Consider the following 17778-nt stretch of genomic DNA (forward strand, 5'->3'; position numbering starts at 1 on the left):
TTAGGCCTAATAGGATTAGGTTGCTGGTATGGGCCTGGAGGTTTAAATAGGAATGGAATTTTGGCAGACACCTGCTCCATCCATTGCATTAATCTTATAAAGGCCCATGTAGTATGCAGGGGCCCCTGTGATGCCCAGGGTGGAACGGTTGGATGAGTGGCTGTATTGGGTGCATCGGTTTTTTAAGGCCTGCTGGCGTCAGTACCAGAGGCCCGTGGTGAACGTACAGGAGGTCAATGCATGCTGTTGAGCCAAGCTCTCAATGTGCTTGAATACCCATTCCCTTTATGTCTACTAGGATACAAAGGAAGCAACCTCGACTGTATATATTCAGTTTTACTCTCTAACGCTGGTTTATTCCTATTTCTATTTTGAGATGCTTATATATTTTTAGAATGAATCATTTGCTTCTCTTTTCATTTCTAATTATGTGCAATGCCTTGTTTTGTCTTATGCTGCAGCAACGCAAAAAACAATCCCAGTTTGGGATTAATAAAGTACCTCTTATTTTATCTACAGTGATATGTCCTGAAGGCGTAGATGTGTAGGAACTTTTAAGTGCTATTTATCAGAAACAAATGATCATATCACTGGACTTCTTCTGACTTTGACTCATCAATGTGACTTTTTTGTCCACTTTTCTTGAGAAATTATCGATTTTATAGCATAACTATTGGGAGTATGAAGTACAGTAGGAGAAATCAGGCACATACTGTGTATTTAATTAACATGTTGTATGCTTATAATCACCTTTTTCATCATCGTCCAACAAAAGCTGATTCAGCATCTTTGGGACATACAAAACAACATGAAAAAATAAACGTTTTTACTTGCAAATATTAAAGGATTACTCTAATAAGGTTCAATAAGGGATTTGAGGATTTGGATTGGATGGTGATTTGGATAAACTGCAGATTTATTTTTGATATTCCTCTTCAGCAACTTTATCTATTACTGTCAAATTCTAAATCAGGCCATCCAAGTAACCAATAACCCCTCTAACGCCTAAAGGACTGCGGTCAAAACCACTGCCAGAGGGCGAAAACCCTTCTGGGGATGTTTGGGATGGATGTCAAGGGGAAGCAAGGCGTAAATGTAAACAGATGAGAGTGGATAAGAGAGAGGGAGTAAAGAGTGGGGTGTTTGGTAAGGCCCCCTGCTGTTAGGATAAATACTAACAGTCATTGTCTCTAAATACACTGAGAACAATGGCTTTTTACCATGCCACTTATCGCTTTACAGCTTCATCTTATCCACATCAAACCAGATCATGTATCCATTCCACTTATGTCAGACATAAAGACATATTTGAGTGCTGTAATGCAAATGATTGTGATTGTGCTAACAATTTCACCGCTAAACAGGACAAAAACGTCATGTTTTCTAGCTTAACAATTATCAATTAGGGGCCAGTGTGAAGCTAGTATCTACCTTCAACTGATGGGGTCAAACCATGTATCTGGAAGCCTTAAGGAGAATCAAATGAATCCCATTACCAAGTTAACCCAGAATTCCTGCCATCATTTCACGGGGGTCTCTACTTTAAATTGCATTGCAGTGAAAAGACAAAGACTTCCTACCTCACTACCTCGGTGTATCGGTACTAAACTATCACAAATGGCAACCGCAGTTGTTCGCTTTATGTGTGTAACACGGTGTAAATAAGTATAAAGGATGTACTGTTGTGTAGTATGATTAACCAGTTTGCGTTGTATGATATTTGTTTTAAACAGATACCTAAGCATACAGTCTTTGACACAATACACTGGTAGAGAAGAGGACATTTACTTCCTGTTATTCATTTAGGCTTCTTCCTGTCATCGTCAACCTCTGCACAGGTGATATTCTATGACATTCCCCTAGTTTTAAAGAAACACTTCCTGACAGACAGTTGATATACCTGTGGTGGCAACACAATGCTTTAACTGAGAATTGACCCATCACTGTGTAAATCAGCCAAGTTTTGTATGTGTTAGAATAAGACATCTTTCCTACCATAGCATTTAACAGGCATTAGTCAGTGCCACCTGTATGATTCAGAAATGCCCCAGAGAGAGTAGTCAATCCTCTTCGTTACTAATCACCATTCTTCCCAGGGGTGTCATGCCCAGTCTCATACCAACACCTCACAATGTCCTTCCCGGAGGTCCCTCCATGTCTCTGGATGCTGTGAATAGCTATCCTGGTGGCCTCGAAACCCCCCCGCTGCCCCACCTTGAGGGATTATGATATGTTTTATCCAGAAGTGCCCTGTGTTTTTGTACTGCGTGTCAATTATCGGGACAGTCTGACGGCCTGATCTCTGCCTTTTTTTGTACGAACGATCAGCATAAGAGGAGGTCAAGCGTGAGCTGGAGTGGTGGCAGTGTGTGTTGTTAGGATGAAGTTATGACCAGTGTGAGACACTCAAGAACCAAACATGGGACATTTAAAGGGCCATACTGTCTAATCCTATTAGTGTCTAACCCTGGAACAGCAGAAAGGGTCGGGGGAAAGACCCTTTTCTGGTAAATCTCCCCAAAAGAGAGCAATTTCATAACAATCATGTAATAAACAAGAGAAACGTAGCTTTGCCAACACCAAAAAGTTGTTGATACTGTTCTTTTTGGTGATATATTAGTTGCCGCTGAACTAAAATAAGATATTTAAGTATGTATGAGGCCAGGCTCCATATTTAGGCTGGATAATGACATAGAAACCTGTAAATCTGCTAACTGGAGAAACAAGTGAGGCTGTTGTCCCATTTAGGGATTATTTTCTCAGGTCACACAGAAAACACAATTAAAGTCTGAGGCTCCATTTGATTAGTTAATTGAATTCACCGTATGACGTGTGAATAAAGCTGGCAATTGAGCAAGCAGAGAGGGTCAAATCACAGGTTAAGTGCAGTCAGTCTGTCAAAAAGTGTTCAGTAATCTTTAATAGACAGTTCGAATTAGCAAATGAGTTTAACTGGACTGTAACGAGATAAAATACACAGAATATTAATAATATTGCTTCAGTTTTTTTTTACATTTCTATTCAAGATTTCCAATGTTTTGTCTAATTCATTTACAAGTTACAACTATAAGGTCATTCTGAGAGCACAGACCTCTGCCAAGGTCAAATTTAGCAATGAAAGTGAAGGATAATTTGTTGAGTTGTACAAAAATGAGATGTCTCTTTTTGGCCGATGCTTCACCTTTCCAAAAAAAGGATATGAAAATGAAGCCTGTAGTTTTTCTGTAACCGAAAACAACCCTAACCTGCGTCCCTGAGTTGAAGAATGGTAAACCTACATATTGTTATGTTAAGCAACACATGAATATGAACTTATCCTCACTGAATTGATTTACTAAATGCAATGAAGTGTAATTACGTGCCGGTGATAGCATGTGTGTTTCCCATTGACATGTTTTAATGTTTCCAGCACATTGTTCCCTCTTGCTGAATCATTACACGGGACTTCTGTCCGTCTCTATCCCAAAACTCACTCATCCGTGCAGGCAGTCCGGCAGGCAGACAGCAGTCCAGAGAGCCCAGGCGCTGAGCCAGTCCAGATGGGTGGTCCAAAACCAATCCCATGCTCTGCTAGTGTCCCTGCTGCCCGGACACCCTGTTTCTGTCTCGTGCATTCCTCTTATTTCCTCCCCTCTTTTTATGTCTTTATGTTTAGTGGTAAGATTAATCTGAGTGTGTTTGCACTTGTGTTTGATTGCCAGAGTGTGTACAAGCAGGGCAACAGAATGTATGGACATTTAAACCAAACACGTACACCAGAATGATATGTCTCCAAAATTCAGGATGCAGTATTTCACAGCTTTTCCAGAACACATCAGATCTGATTTTGGAACAAAACTGCTGGTCTGACAATGGGACTGTAAAGCAATTAAATACAGTAGACTCAGAATACTATACACCGAGCAGTTCTTATTATACAGAACAGATCAGAATATCCTGATAAAGCCGACATACAGTATATATCAAACGCTGCTATTGTTCATGACCATACAGACGGGTTTCTAAGCAGTGTCATCGTCACACTGGACAAACTGTTAGGACATACTGTTACAACCATGATAGAACATACTGTAAGTAGTTTCATATTACCTAGGAGATTGTGGTATCTCTATTTTTCCAGAGATTTGATTTGATTAATAGATCTGGATGATTTAAAAGGCACTACTTTTCATTCACAGCAACATGTTAGTAGGCCTCTTTAAGCATCATGGAGCCAATTCCGTTCTTTTTTTATTTGGAGAATAAATATTAAAGGATCTTCCCCCTCCTCCATGTCCACCTGCATCTACCTGATCTCTCCTCATCAGCTTTCTAAAGGGGGGGCAGCACGTACCTTGGGGCCGGTATGGACTCACAAACACACACATCACACACCAGAGCAACTTTAGCACATGAAAGGCCTCCTACAGAAGAGAGAAAACATACTGCAACAATGCTTTGAAGTATTCACTCATCCATCTAATGTAGGGATGTTTTCTGTTCCTCCTCCTCTGATAGTCTGATTCATATCTCCCTTCCAGGAATTCCCTCCCTAAAGCCTAGGAGACAACCACAGCCGATTTGGGAGTCATTTGGCTGCTTTTCACGATAGCATCAAGCGCATCCCAAGCATCCAAAATTCAGTCCTACTTTTGCATCAAAGCAGGAAAATAGATAAAGTCCCAAACGGGGTCTGCAATCTTCTTGCAACCTTGAAGAAATGCACATGTATGCAAGAGTGGATGAATACACAGAGAGTGCATGCATTGAATGGCATACAGTAATTGCTGTAGCTCGTTATGGCTCAGTGATCTGTCAGCACATTGTGTGGAGTGGACAATGCTGCTACAATCCCCAGAGAAATTCCATAGAAATGCCCGCTTAAAAAACACATTCAGTCAAATATTCTGTGTTGACAACAGCCGTATAGTCTCAATCAGGTTCAGATACACTGCAAAAACAGAAATGTTGACTTCAGATTTCACACAACTGTATTAGGTTAGTTGAAAATCACACATTCGCAGCAATGGAGGCAACTCACTCTAAAATACAGTAGGTATAGCCTTTCTGAAGCAGGGATCTTTACTGTAATAGACCCGTTTCATTCATTCTTTATATGCTAAGGCCTCTAAGCGGCTGTGGTGAGTCAACAATGTGTCATTGATGTTGTTTACATGCAGCAGGCAGGAGGAGGTTCACCAGAGGAGGCCCGCTGTGTTTACGACCTGGCTGGGCTTCATATTTATAACAGCTCATGCATGCGATGAAGCTCCGTAATTAAACATGTGACGTTTTTTTCACCTGTCGGTTCACTAATGATATACCTGTGGTGATATACGGCTCAATAAGGGTGGTGTGGATAAGGAAAACTCACATTGACGGCGGAGCTTAGAAACTCAATTAGTTGTTTGCATTGTGATCACAGCTCTTTGTCTGGACGCCGTATAAAGCAATGAGAGGTAAAGAGGTTGGGAGGAGCAGAGGTGGAGTAATGCACATTATAGGAGACACATTACATGTTTATAATGGTGGAAAAGGATAACTGACTCTTACAAAGCTTGTCTTTTAACACCTTAATGTAAATACATAATGGATTATGGTCATTAAATACAACTGTTTCTTAGATATTGTGTCTTAAAATGTATTTATAATATGATTTATTAATTAGTGAGTTTCCGAAATGCGCATTCAAACTCTTTTTAAATATTATATTTTTTTGAAATGCTCATGATATCTGATCTATGGATAGTCATTTTCTAGCTCAGTCCATCACTTTGATCCACACTGAAATATCTTTGACATCTTCTTGGTTGATGACCCTGCAATTTGCATGTCTCTCTCAATTTGTTCTGATATTTCCTAAGATTTTCTCCCTAACTTTTCCTACATTTTTGGTGTTTTTGGGTTGGTTTGAGACCAAGTAGGACTACTTCCAAAACTGTTTAGTGCCTTTAAGAAAACTGGAAGTTAAAAACTTTTATTCAGCTAATTAGAAAAGCTGATTCACACACGTCTCTTTCCCAACGTTCAGAATCAGCTACTTATCACAAGTCGACTGACTCGATTTTGTTAACTTCTCCTACATTACCGTAATGTCAATGCATTTGCCCGTAGAAGCCGAGCGTCCATCCGCTTCAATGAGACTGCATGGAACAGTTTTTTTCATTGCCTCGAAACTCGACGGTCATTGGATAAATGTCACGATTTTGTCTCAGACTCAGCGTCTCTGGGGGTGGATGGAGCAGTGGGCTGGCCTCGGCTAGCCTGGACACTGGGCTCCCGCATGATGATTGGAGGATCAGTCGAAAGGCTGAATCACTTTTTGATTGACAGCTATTTTGAGATACACCGTCACTTGAGCATTTGGCAGCTCAGTCCCATCGCGGATTTTGCAAGTGAAGTCAAAAGACAAACAGCAACCCATTACTTGATATTTGCTTGGCGAAATTGCTTGACCATTTCCATTGTTCATTTCTTGTATTTCCTTGTTTCAGTTTAACATAATTCCCACATATCCTTGTTTGAGTTTAATATCGTTTCGTTAGTTCGTTCATTCATCCATACTGCAGGTAAAATTCGGGAGCGCATTATTGGTTTTTTAAATGTTTCTGGGGGCTGAGATGCTCAGTCTCTTTTTGAAGTATTAAATGGAAACATGCAGGGCTACAATTTTAGGGATAAACTTGTGGCACAGACATACGATGGGGCTGCTGTCATGGCTTCAGCCCTCAATGGTCTGCAGGCCAAAGTGAAGGCTATGTTTGTGCTTTGCTATGCACACAGGCTTAATCTGGTGCTGTCACAAGGGGCTAAATGCTTGTCTGAGTGCAGAATATTTTTGCATCACTCTACGGGTTTGCCACATTTTTCTCCAAATCCACAAAGAGGACACATTTTCTTGAGTCTGCAGGCTGTTCAAGGTTGCCCAGAAACGCTCCTACTCGATGGAACTTCACCTCACGGATAGTGAACACTGTGGCAAACAACTATGATGGCCTCCTGCAGACTTTTGATAACATCATTGCAGATAAGACAATGGATGATGACACATTGGATTGTGCCAAAGGTTTTGTAATGGAACTGGAGGATTTTGAGTGTGTGTTCATGTTGTACACATTTGAACAAATCTTCTCCGAGTCTGATGTGGTCTTTGATATCGTCTAGCAGAGGGCCATGGACGTTCTGTACTGCAAGAAAAGAATTGAGTCTCTTCTTGCTTTTGTCAAACAGAAGAGGTCAGAGGGGGATTTCCAAGCTGTTTATGACAAAGCAGCAAGTCTCACATCCGAACCCACGAAAAGAACCCATGAGAAAGCGCCGTCTCTCCCAACTCCAGGATCCCCAGGAGCGCTACAGAAATCTGTACATGACCATCCTTGATAATCTCATGGAGCAGATCAAATTTGTAAAGTTTGTGGCTCTTAGAATTAGTCAATCCAGGGAAGTTTGATGAGATGCGAGAAGTGTTTCTAGAGGAGGCATTCCAGAGTGTCATGGAAAGTTATGGCCAATACTTTGATTCAGGTAGACTGAGGTCTGAACTTCAAGACCTGTATTCAAATCAGGACGTGCAGGGTAAGAGGGGAAAGCTGTGGGATTTCTTGGTTTTTTGGACAGTGCAACGCCACAGCTGTACAAACTGCTATCATTAGTGGCAACAATTGGAGTTACATCTGCGAGTGTAGAAAGGAGCTTCTCCTGTTTAAAAAGGCTTAAATCTTACACCCGCACCACAACGGGCCAAGACCGTCTAAGCAGCCTAGCTCTGCTGGCCATTGAGAGGACACTGGTCAAGTCCCTGGAAAAGACACCTACTTGGTACGACAGGATCACAGACCATTTCCTTGAAAAGCAACGGAGGGCAGAATTTAGGTATAAATAAATTGAAACTTTTATGATGTAGGCCAACAATGAGCTTCCCCTCTTTGAAAGACCAGCAGCCACCACTGTAACTGACGTACGAGTGCTTTTATGATCACCTTTTACCGTTACATTCTGTTGTCACCTACCTTCCATGTGTCTTGGTACCAAACTGGGACGTTTGATCGGCTGTAGGATCCACCAGAGACTAGCTGAGAGCAGGAATACTGAGCGGTGCTGCTGGGCTGAGGAGGGCAGACCTGAGGCCAGCTATGTGGATGTCGTTCAGGTCCATAAAAACCCAATGGGTCATCTCCCTGACTCAGAACCCACTGGTTGTCTGAGCCCGATTGGAACATTTCTGATAACTGGATCTAAGCAACAAGAAAAGGACATAACATGTTGTCAGTGAATGAAAGATTATGTATGAAATTGTTTTATTATCCTTATTAAATCTAGATTTAGTCTTCTGTGAATATCTGGTTAAGGAATAGGAAACGAGGGGGCAATAAATAGATGAGGCTGTGTTGTGTGGTGTATTAGTTTAAAAGTTCAGTTTTGAAAGAGACATGTTCAGTAGCGCTGATTACAATCTGTCCCCATCTGAAATTGTCTTTAAAAGATCACTGATAGTAAGTAAGTGCAGCCATTTATAGAGGATTCACCCTAAGCTGACGTATTTAACCTCCAATATTGGTGGAGAAACGCTACAGAGATATGTTAGTTTTAGCAGTAGCATATATAACGTGTTACGAATAGGATCTCAGTCAATCATTTAATCGCTTTACAGCCGGAAATTAAGAGTTTTATGTATACAAATTGGCATTCATCCACACCGTCCCACTTTGCCAATGAACCGAAATACGATGGCTAACATTTGATAGCTTTCTGCCGTGGAGCCTCACTGTCTTCATCTGAATTTGTAGAACTGTATTTCTTATATCTCCCTTCCAGGTATTTCAGTGTCTGAGAAATGATCCACTTTCTTTTCTCTTGAATCTATTTAGTCCTCTGACAATAGTATTATGCTGGCTTTTATTTATGAAATGAATTAGGGACTCATCAATTGATTTTATTCTATTAAATGTTAGTATTTCCATTATGGAGTGAATAGATGGACCAGGCTGATTGTTCGTAACAACAAGCAGCATGTCCCTGATCAAAGCATCTTTGAGGCTGTGACATAACCAGAATCAGTTGATATAATATATAATCAAAAGTCAATTAGATTGAAAAGCATCCCTGCCAACCAATAAAGTAACCCATTCAGCTAAATATGGGACTAAGGTATGATCTTTTCCAACACAATCCTGGAAAATGGAGGCTGAAGTCTGAGAAATAGAGGAATAAAAATTGAAAATTGAATATTGCATGCATCACATGCACTGCTGTTCTTGGTACTTTTAATTAACTCGAGAAATTCAGACTTCCTTTCCCATATTTTTCCAGTCCACGAAAGATGCGTTGAAATGTCCAGCATTGAGCATCACTGGTGCCATTTATACAGATGAAAACATACCACTTAATTTCTTCTTTTTGTTTTGACGACAGAAATAAAGGTAATGGGCCCCAGCTGGGATCCACTACAGAATCTTGGCCAGAAGTGGGGAGTCGTCATCAGCCGATGGTCCCAGGGGGGGGAGTCAAGGGCTGAAGTGTGAAAGTAAGTCAGTACTTCATATCTAAATTACAATATTTGAGTGCAAATTAGCTGTCACTGGCACTGGAGTACTAATGGAGAATACATAATAAAGGAGACTCGAACATTTGCTACAATGCAGAACTGATTGAACACAAAGAGAATGTGTGTGATTATAATCTCAGAAATCTCTTCTCTCTCCTTATGTGGGAGGTTAATTGGCAAGCCACACGACTGCCTGGCTGTCCAAGCACGGCACAAACTGTTTTTAATTGCCTTTATTCTGTCGCCAACATTGCAGAAAAACTTTTGCCACATTACTTGCCAGGCAGTCCTAGGCGCAGTGTTATCGTGGGGAGGTTTTTTTTTGTCCACCTAGCTGCATTCCTCCAAGACTGGCCATTTGGAGCAAGTTGCTTGTTTGTGTGAGTCTTTGTCTGTGGTTTCTGAGCTTCTCTGTTAGTCCGTGAGCAAGGCATCTTTCTCACGTAACAATTGACTGGCCACTCAACTAGGCTTTTGTCACCCAGTTACTCCTGCCCCATTGCCAAGCCCAGACAGCACTTTCGACTTTTGTTTGGGTCAATTCAGGAGAATATTATGTGATAGCCGCAGCCAGAAGAAGAATGAGATTAATGCTGGATACATTTCCCTCATTTTCCTTCTCTACGTTTCCCAAATTCTGTTATATTTTCTAATTTTCCAGAGAACAGGACTTTCATTGGAGTAAGACATCCTTATTGAAATACGTTATGGTTTATTACTTGACTAATACCTTGTTTCCAAACTAAGTTCAGGATCAAGTTTGAACAGTTAATCAATCAGCATCTCCAGTGAAAAACCACTAAAGTATTTAGCTAAATCCAGCTTTCTGGTATGAACAATTAAATTCAGATCTTTCATTCAACCAGTGTGCATTATCTCACATCACACACATGGTTTGTGTGTGAAAGTGTTACAACAGAGGAATGCTAATCCACTGTTGGCAGCCCTGGTCGAGGCAGCTGCCTTCCAATTGTCATTCGGCAAAACCAACAATTATTTGGGACTTTGGAATTGTTGCTTTGTCATAGGTCACTTATGTCTGTTTATCTAAAGTCAAGTTTAGGATGTGCAAGGACTATACTAGGTTAGGACTTACATCTTGTTTACTTTAATTCCTAACCAGGAAGTCTAGCTGGTGAAGAGTTACAGGCCTCACATTAGCTTAACTCAGCTAACGTGGCTAACTTGACTGTCTCTTGAACGCTATAACAGTGTGTGACTGTGATGTCCTGAACTCATGATGCCACCACCGTATCATTACCTGGTTGTTTTACAAGCGTTACCCCCTGTTAGAGTTTGTTTTGACTTGCTTTTAATCCAACTGAGAACTGACAGTAGAACTAAAAGCCTCCTGCTGCTCAGAGGAGAAGCAGATATAGAAAGCCTTGGAGGTGCTGCGATGCTCCCGCTGCTTTACATCCGGCTGCAGGCCTGCATCACAGTCTCTGATCTCATTTGTTTTTTCGTCACGTTTGACAAAACTCTACCTAGAACAGTTACTCACAGGTTTTGGGCCACTGTCTATCTGTTGGTCAATGATTATTCATCAATTTAATCTAAATCAGCAATTTAGTAGATGAGGAACTTTATCATATAATGAAATGGATTTACAGGAGCGGTACACACTCAATAACTGAGCACCCATTTTCCACTGCAGGTGATTATCGCACCTTGCTAGGCTAACTGTGCCAGCGCTAACAGCTAGCTAACCTTCCAGACAGAGTAACCAACTTGTATGTGTCAGTGACTCCTGAAATAGTAAGAAATACGTTGATAAGGCCACCAAGGGTTGTCCAGGGGCTGTCTGTTCCAGTTAGCTATCCAGAGGCTTACGCTAAGACCAAACTACCAGCTTTAACAGAACTATCTAGCAGCAGCTAAATCACGTCAGGTCGCAGAGATGCTAACAACAACAAGCAGTCCTTTTCAACAACACAAAAACAACCAATGATTTCCAAGCTTTTATCTTCAGCAAAACCAGTAGGATATTGTTTTTTGAACATATAGATGAGACTTGTAACAGTATGACTAGAGCTGCAATAATTAGCCCAACAATTGTATTGAAAAGTAATCAATTACCTTTCAATAAATTCAGTCTAATCATATAGGGAGCAAAAGGTTTATTTGCTTTGGTATAGCTTTTGAAGTCGTCTGGCGATGTGTTCAATAGCCACACGTTTTTATATTTGTAGTTCACAATAATATTTTATTTATTGCTTGAATACCTAGTTCTTTCTTTGGATTTCTGCAGGAATTATGGTGCTTAATAATAGTGTTATGAGGGGGAAACTTCCACTTTGGGGTTTAACATTTCACCTGGTATTGCTTTCTAACAAGTCCAGCACCTTTTGAAGGAAGTTCCTTGAAGTATGTCTGTCTGTGTTCCACACTTACACAAATCCTCACCCACCCACATGGAGGCAGGAAGTTTGGAGTATCATTGCTGAGGATTTTCTGAGTGTCTGTGTCACAGATGAGAAAACACACACACACACACATGGACGTCTGCCTCATTAAAACCTCTCCCATAGATATACTACTTTGTACAGCTCTCCACTCATCATCACCTCCAATCCGCTCAACCTTTTGCCTCTTTGAGCTCCACTATTTATTTTTCATCAAGGCCTCTCGTCCCTCTCTCTCTCTCTCTCTCTCTCTCTTGCTCTTGCTCTTCCTCTCGCTCTTCCTCTCATCCACAGTGGGCTTTGTTGCTGGGCTGTCATGTATTGAAGCACCTATTTATTTGCTTTTTTCACAGCTAATTCTCTCTTATTGTCCCTCCCGGCTCCCCATTGCGCCGGGAACAAGGCCGCCGCGAGAGTTTTGTTCTCTGTGCTCAAGACATGAGTCAGCGAGCCAAGATAATGATGAAGAGCTCAGACAGACAGGAGATCCAGCCTCTATCAATGATCACACTGCTTGTCTCTTTAACATGCACCCCTCAAAAAAGGTTTATACAGAGTCTGTTCAATTTGATTTCATGATTCAAATCACTTAAATACTTGTGAGATAAGCCATGCAAACTATGTATAGGAAAAAGGTTATTTAATATTCCATTATAACGCTAGTTTTGCATGTTATTTTAGTATAATAAACACCATTTTCCAGGAGTCAAAGATGCAGGGATTAGACATAATACATAGACTATAGTGCTTATTCAGACACGTCCAACTCAAGTGTACGACTAAACTGTCACCTCTGTGCGACTGTAACCGCATTAGACTTGCTATTTTGAGAATTAACACAATTAAAAGTGTTGCTAACATTTACCGATCTTTCCATCTGGGCGTGTTGTAATGATATTATGGCATCTAATCTCATATATTGGATTATCTTTGAGGCCTAAACCGAATTTTAATCAGGAAGGCCCACTGCTTATAAGACAATGGAAATAACGACGGACACGCAAGTGTGGGAAGAAGCACTATGCAAGTAGAAGGAATTAAAATGTAATTATGAAAGCTAAAAATGACCATAAAAGGGCCTCTTTAAGAGTTTCTGCAGGAAAGAAAATTAATAATCAACTTTTAAGATCAATTAAAAACTGAAAAACACTTTTTATAAGACGTGTTTCATCCCTAAAAATATAGAGAAAGACTTACTTTGTCATTTTCCATTGAAATGTTCCACTATCCTTCAACAATTTTATTACAATACAAATATGGAAGTGTCCCACCTCTACTCTAAGATACAAGTCTGCATGACCCTGCATACTAAAATTGCTAGCATGACCAAAAGCATATTTGCAGTCCCATTGCATTATGGGAAACCCGTCTGTGGGAGAAACAAAGGCAGCATGTGCACGTGCGTTGCTGAATACTACTCCATATATGTGCCTACTTCACAGGTCAATCAGATCCCTTTTGTGACTTCAAAGAGTGGTTTCAGGAAGGGGCTGTAGACCGTGGATGAACATTCACCTTCGCTTTCCATCCATCAGGGGTGTGCGCCACCGCTGAGAGGAGGTTAGCAGTCTCACTTTGAAGTCGGCCCTCAGAGCAGACATGTTTACGTTCTTCCAGCACATTAGTCCCTGCAGCCCACCTCTACTTCTTCTTCTTCTTCTTCTCCTTCTTCTTCTTCTTCTTCTGCTTCTTCTTCTACACATCTCTCTACCACACTGAACGCCAAGTTAACCTTACCTAAAATACTATTACGGCTAATAATAGATGTAAAGGGTGACACTGATTTATTTTATCTATTGTAATTTTTTATTGACATTTTATTATTTTTGATACACTTTTGCTTTATTTTTTAGTCAATTTTGATTTAGATTTAATTTAATTTTGCCCACATAATCATTGAATTATTTTACAGCAAAAAGCTCAAACAATTACAGACAGGGCCTTAATAAATGCAATGCACAATCCAAGCTGTCATTTCCACATTGACCACAAGATGGTGGTGTAGGAATCCTTTCAACATCTCCAAAGAAGAAAAGATTGTTCATACTTGTATTTCCCTTTTGAAACTGCAACTTACACCCTTCAAACTATAATTAAACCAAAAAAAATCCTCTAACATTTCAGTAGGCGTGTGTCGTAAACTGTGCGATATGACATTACTGTCAAGTTATGAGTCAGACACAAGTGACCGCTTGCAAAACACCTGGAGTGCCCTGTGCATAAATGTCAAAGTACCAGTGCACACTTCCATCCTGCTGCACACTTCTCTGAGTTTGCACCCCATCCTCAGATGTGGCACTGCACACATCTGTGCACACTACACAGCTACACACAAATTCAATCAATTGGGCTCATCTTTGATATTAAGAAAAGTTTGCTTGGAGTTTTAATAAACCTTTGAACGTCTTAATCCTTAAATGTATCTGATCTACTGTATCTAACACTTCCAGGATTAATTGTGACAGATGTTTTGTTCAAAGCTCTTTTAGAATAAATGTTACTTAGTCATCTTGGTTGTGACTCATCGTGCCGTGAGTCCCTTTACACACTTACACCATGTTTGTCTTATATCTCATTTCCCTCCCAACCCACAACTCCTGAGAACAACATTCCCATGATGCAAGATTGGAGAAGTGCAGAGGGTTTTTTCTTTACGTTTTGTAAATAATATCAGGTGACTAATGAAATGAAGAAGTAACCCCATGAGGAACTTTAAAGATTTTCCCGCTGTGTCATTCTGACCACACAAAGGATGCAGATACTTTAACAAAGGCATTTACTGAAATTGTAGATGTAAAGGCAGGGACAGATGTGAGAGTAAGCTTTTCATGGCGGAAAGTTAAATACTTCATTTAAGTATAATTCTGTTAACTCAAAAGACAAATATTTCACTTTTTATATTTCTCCATTAAATCCATTTGATACCCTTAATTACCTTGCAGATTTAGATTAGTAATACAAAATATGAAAATAAAGAATGATGCATAAAGATAAGACTTTAGAGGTAAAATAAATAGCAATTTAATCACAAATTATACATAAAAAATGATGTAACCTTTTTTTTAATCCTACTAACGGCATAGCATAGCCTACACTATTATTCATTATACACTACTTTTGATTTATTTTCAATGTGTGTACGTGTTTCTATATTGTGTACACATTTGATTGTAATCACATGGCATTGATTTTTCAAACTACTTGAAATAAAATCATGTTTGAGCAGAAAAACTCAAAGTATAAATGACAAATCTTCTTTTTTTATACCTTTAGCAGGGGACATGTTTTAATAGTAAACATTTACTATTAAGTCCAATAACAAATAGCCTAATTTGCATCACCCAATATGGGTTTACATCGATATAAAGATAACTCTTAAAACCAGTCTGTCTTACTTTAACACATCCTATTAATTCAGCCATTCTTATCTATTTACCATCATTATTCACTTGTCATTATTAGATGTATCAGATTGTATACATTCCTACATTTAGTGCCATATCTACTTATCTATGAATAGTAAATGTATAAGGATTCAAGAATCATAGATGTATTTTTTTATTCCCGACAACATTCCCGCCTGACAGCAACGAACTTCCTGTCAAACAGGATGTTGCTCTTGGAAAAGGCAATCCCTTTTTTCCCCGCTCACTTCATAGATTTTTAACCACACATCAAGTCATATAACAATACATTTAAAATTGCAGGAGAATATTATGTACATTGTATAAAGAATAGAATTTGAAATGGATTACCTTTTACTCTGAAGACTATAGAAGACAGGTGCCTGTGGTAAACTGTGTGTCTGCTTATCTAAATCAGAGTCCAACTTGAACTGAGCCAAAATAACTTGCTTTTGTTTCTGCCTTCTGATGTTTGATCATTCCTGGAAGCATGGACCAGTTAAAAGGCCCCAGATTTAAACCAAAATATGTTTCCTCTTTTCTTGCACCCGGAGAGCGGGGTGCAAAGGGAAGCTTCACTGTGGACTGCCCAACATATAAGACAGAAATAATCACAGAAATTGGCAAGTCATCGTGTGACATAACCACAGTGGCTCATAAATGAATAAAACCCAACTAAAAATAAGCCACAAGAAAAGGCTTATGATGCTGTTAGATGGATATGACTGGTTGTGGAGACTTCTGGAAATTCTCAACTGGTTCTTACCTGGTAAAAACAAGCTGATTCTTAAGCGAGCACACTGCTATTGTTGTCAAGGTCGAAACTAAAGACAAAGGCTTGACTGTGGAGTGACGACTCAATGCTGTTAATTTCATATTCTTGAGACGGTTTGTCCATAACTGATCAGTGCTGCTCGACTCCTAAGAACCAAACACACAAGTGTTTTTGGTCAGCTTTACGGAACGGTGACATTTCAATCCAGAGGGAAAGGGCTCCGATACTGCTTCACGGTCACACTGTAATCTGCATAATGACGGCGTTGAACAACCCATCAGGGACCATTTGAGAGAAAAAGCCTCCAAATTCCCCTTCAGATGCATGTTGATTGTGTTTGTTCATGGCAGTTAGGTTGATGAGGGAGCAATATGGAGGAGGTTGGATGGACACTTGTTACGCGTTACCGTTAAAATAGCAGACATCTCTTGACGGAGAACAAACAGCGAAAGCAGACTGAAATCAAGGCGTCTGTGAAAGCTCTCAGGAATGCAAATTCAAAAGCACTTCATTACTTGCTTTTTCCCTGCAATCTTGTGTCTGAGAGACTGAACTAAGTAGTTAATCAAGCCAAAAACCAAAGCGTGTCTGAGGGGCCGGAGTGGACACACCTCTGCTCACTGACAAGGCCACGGCTGCGTGTCCACAATAAGTCTAGAAGGGCACGTGAAAATACCAGACCAGATAGGTACAGTAACTTCTCGTTGTGTTCTGTATCAATTTTGGACCATTCAAAGGGTTATCCAGAGGTGGAAGAAGTACTCAGATCTTGTACTTGAGTAAAAGCAGAAGGGTATAACTAAAGTCTGATTTAAGTGTTGATTATATTTCACATTATTTATCCCAAATCTGTACTAAATAAATGTAGTAGAGTAAAAGTACACAATTTACCTCCTGAATTGTAGTGGGGTAAAAGTACAAAGTAGCAGGAAATGGAAATACCAAAGGACGAGAACAGTATCTATCTATCTATAAAACTGTAATTAATTACAGTACTTGAGTAAATGTGCTTTACACTACTGGGTTTTATGGATTTGCAAGAACGGGAAGTTAAAGATGATTGTGAGCGCTGTCACTGTGACCAAAAGGGGGAAGAACTGTGTGAAAAAAACAAGTTTAATGTCCAAAAAAACTTCTAAAAAAGTCATTGGTATTTGCCATGAACAAGCTATACGTCTTTAACCATGCTTATAGCTCAATGCTATTTTAGCTCATTTTAGTTTAACATGTTAGCATTTCATTGGACATCATTTGCACATCATCCTTAGAAATCTGCCTATTACGTTAACTCTGTCTGTCACCGCTGCTCCTTCGCGTTGAAAGGAGCCAGTTGAGGTGGTTCGAGCACCTAGTGAGGATGCCACCTGAGCGTCTCCCTGGGGAGGAGTTCCAGGCACGTCCAGCTGGGAAAAGACCGAGGGGTAGACCTAGGACCAGGTGGAGGGATTGTATCTCTTCGCTGGCCTGGGAGCGCCTTGGAATCCCCCAGTCAGAGCTGATTGATGTGGCCAGGGAGAGGAAAGTTCGGGGCTCTCTGCTGGAGCTGTTACCTACCCTGACGGATAAGTGGGACAAGATGGATGGATGGATGTCTGTCACATGCACTTGGGACTAACCAAAACCAGATAATTAAAAGAATATAAGGCATGATTGTGTGTTGCTGTCATTTCT

General features: G+C 40.2%; 1 protein-coding gene across 1 annotated transcript in view; it reads right to left on the bottom strand.

Moving 5' to 3' along the window:
• Window positions 1-15811, bottom strand: part of tfec (transcription factor EC) — a 40993-nt gene extending 25182 nt beyond the window's left edge. The window contains 2 exon segments of the mRNA XM_063905106.1: window positions 7989-8213; window positions 15684-15811. Coding sequence (XP_063761176.1) covers window positions 7989-8198 — 210 coding nt within the window. The 5' untranslated portion in view covers window positions 8199-8213; window positions 15684-15811.
• Window positions 15812-17778: the final 1967 nt, after the last annotated feature.

The sequence above is a fragment of the Eleginops maclovinus genome, chromosome 17 (assembly GCF_036324505.1).
Source record: "Eleginops maclovinus isolate JMC-PN-2008 ecotype Puerto Natales chromosome 17, JC_Emac_rtc_rv5, whole genome shotgun sequence".
Taxonomy (NCBI): Eukaryota; Metazoa; Chordata; class Actinopteri; order Perciformes; family Eleginopidae; genus Eleginops; species Eleginops maclovinus.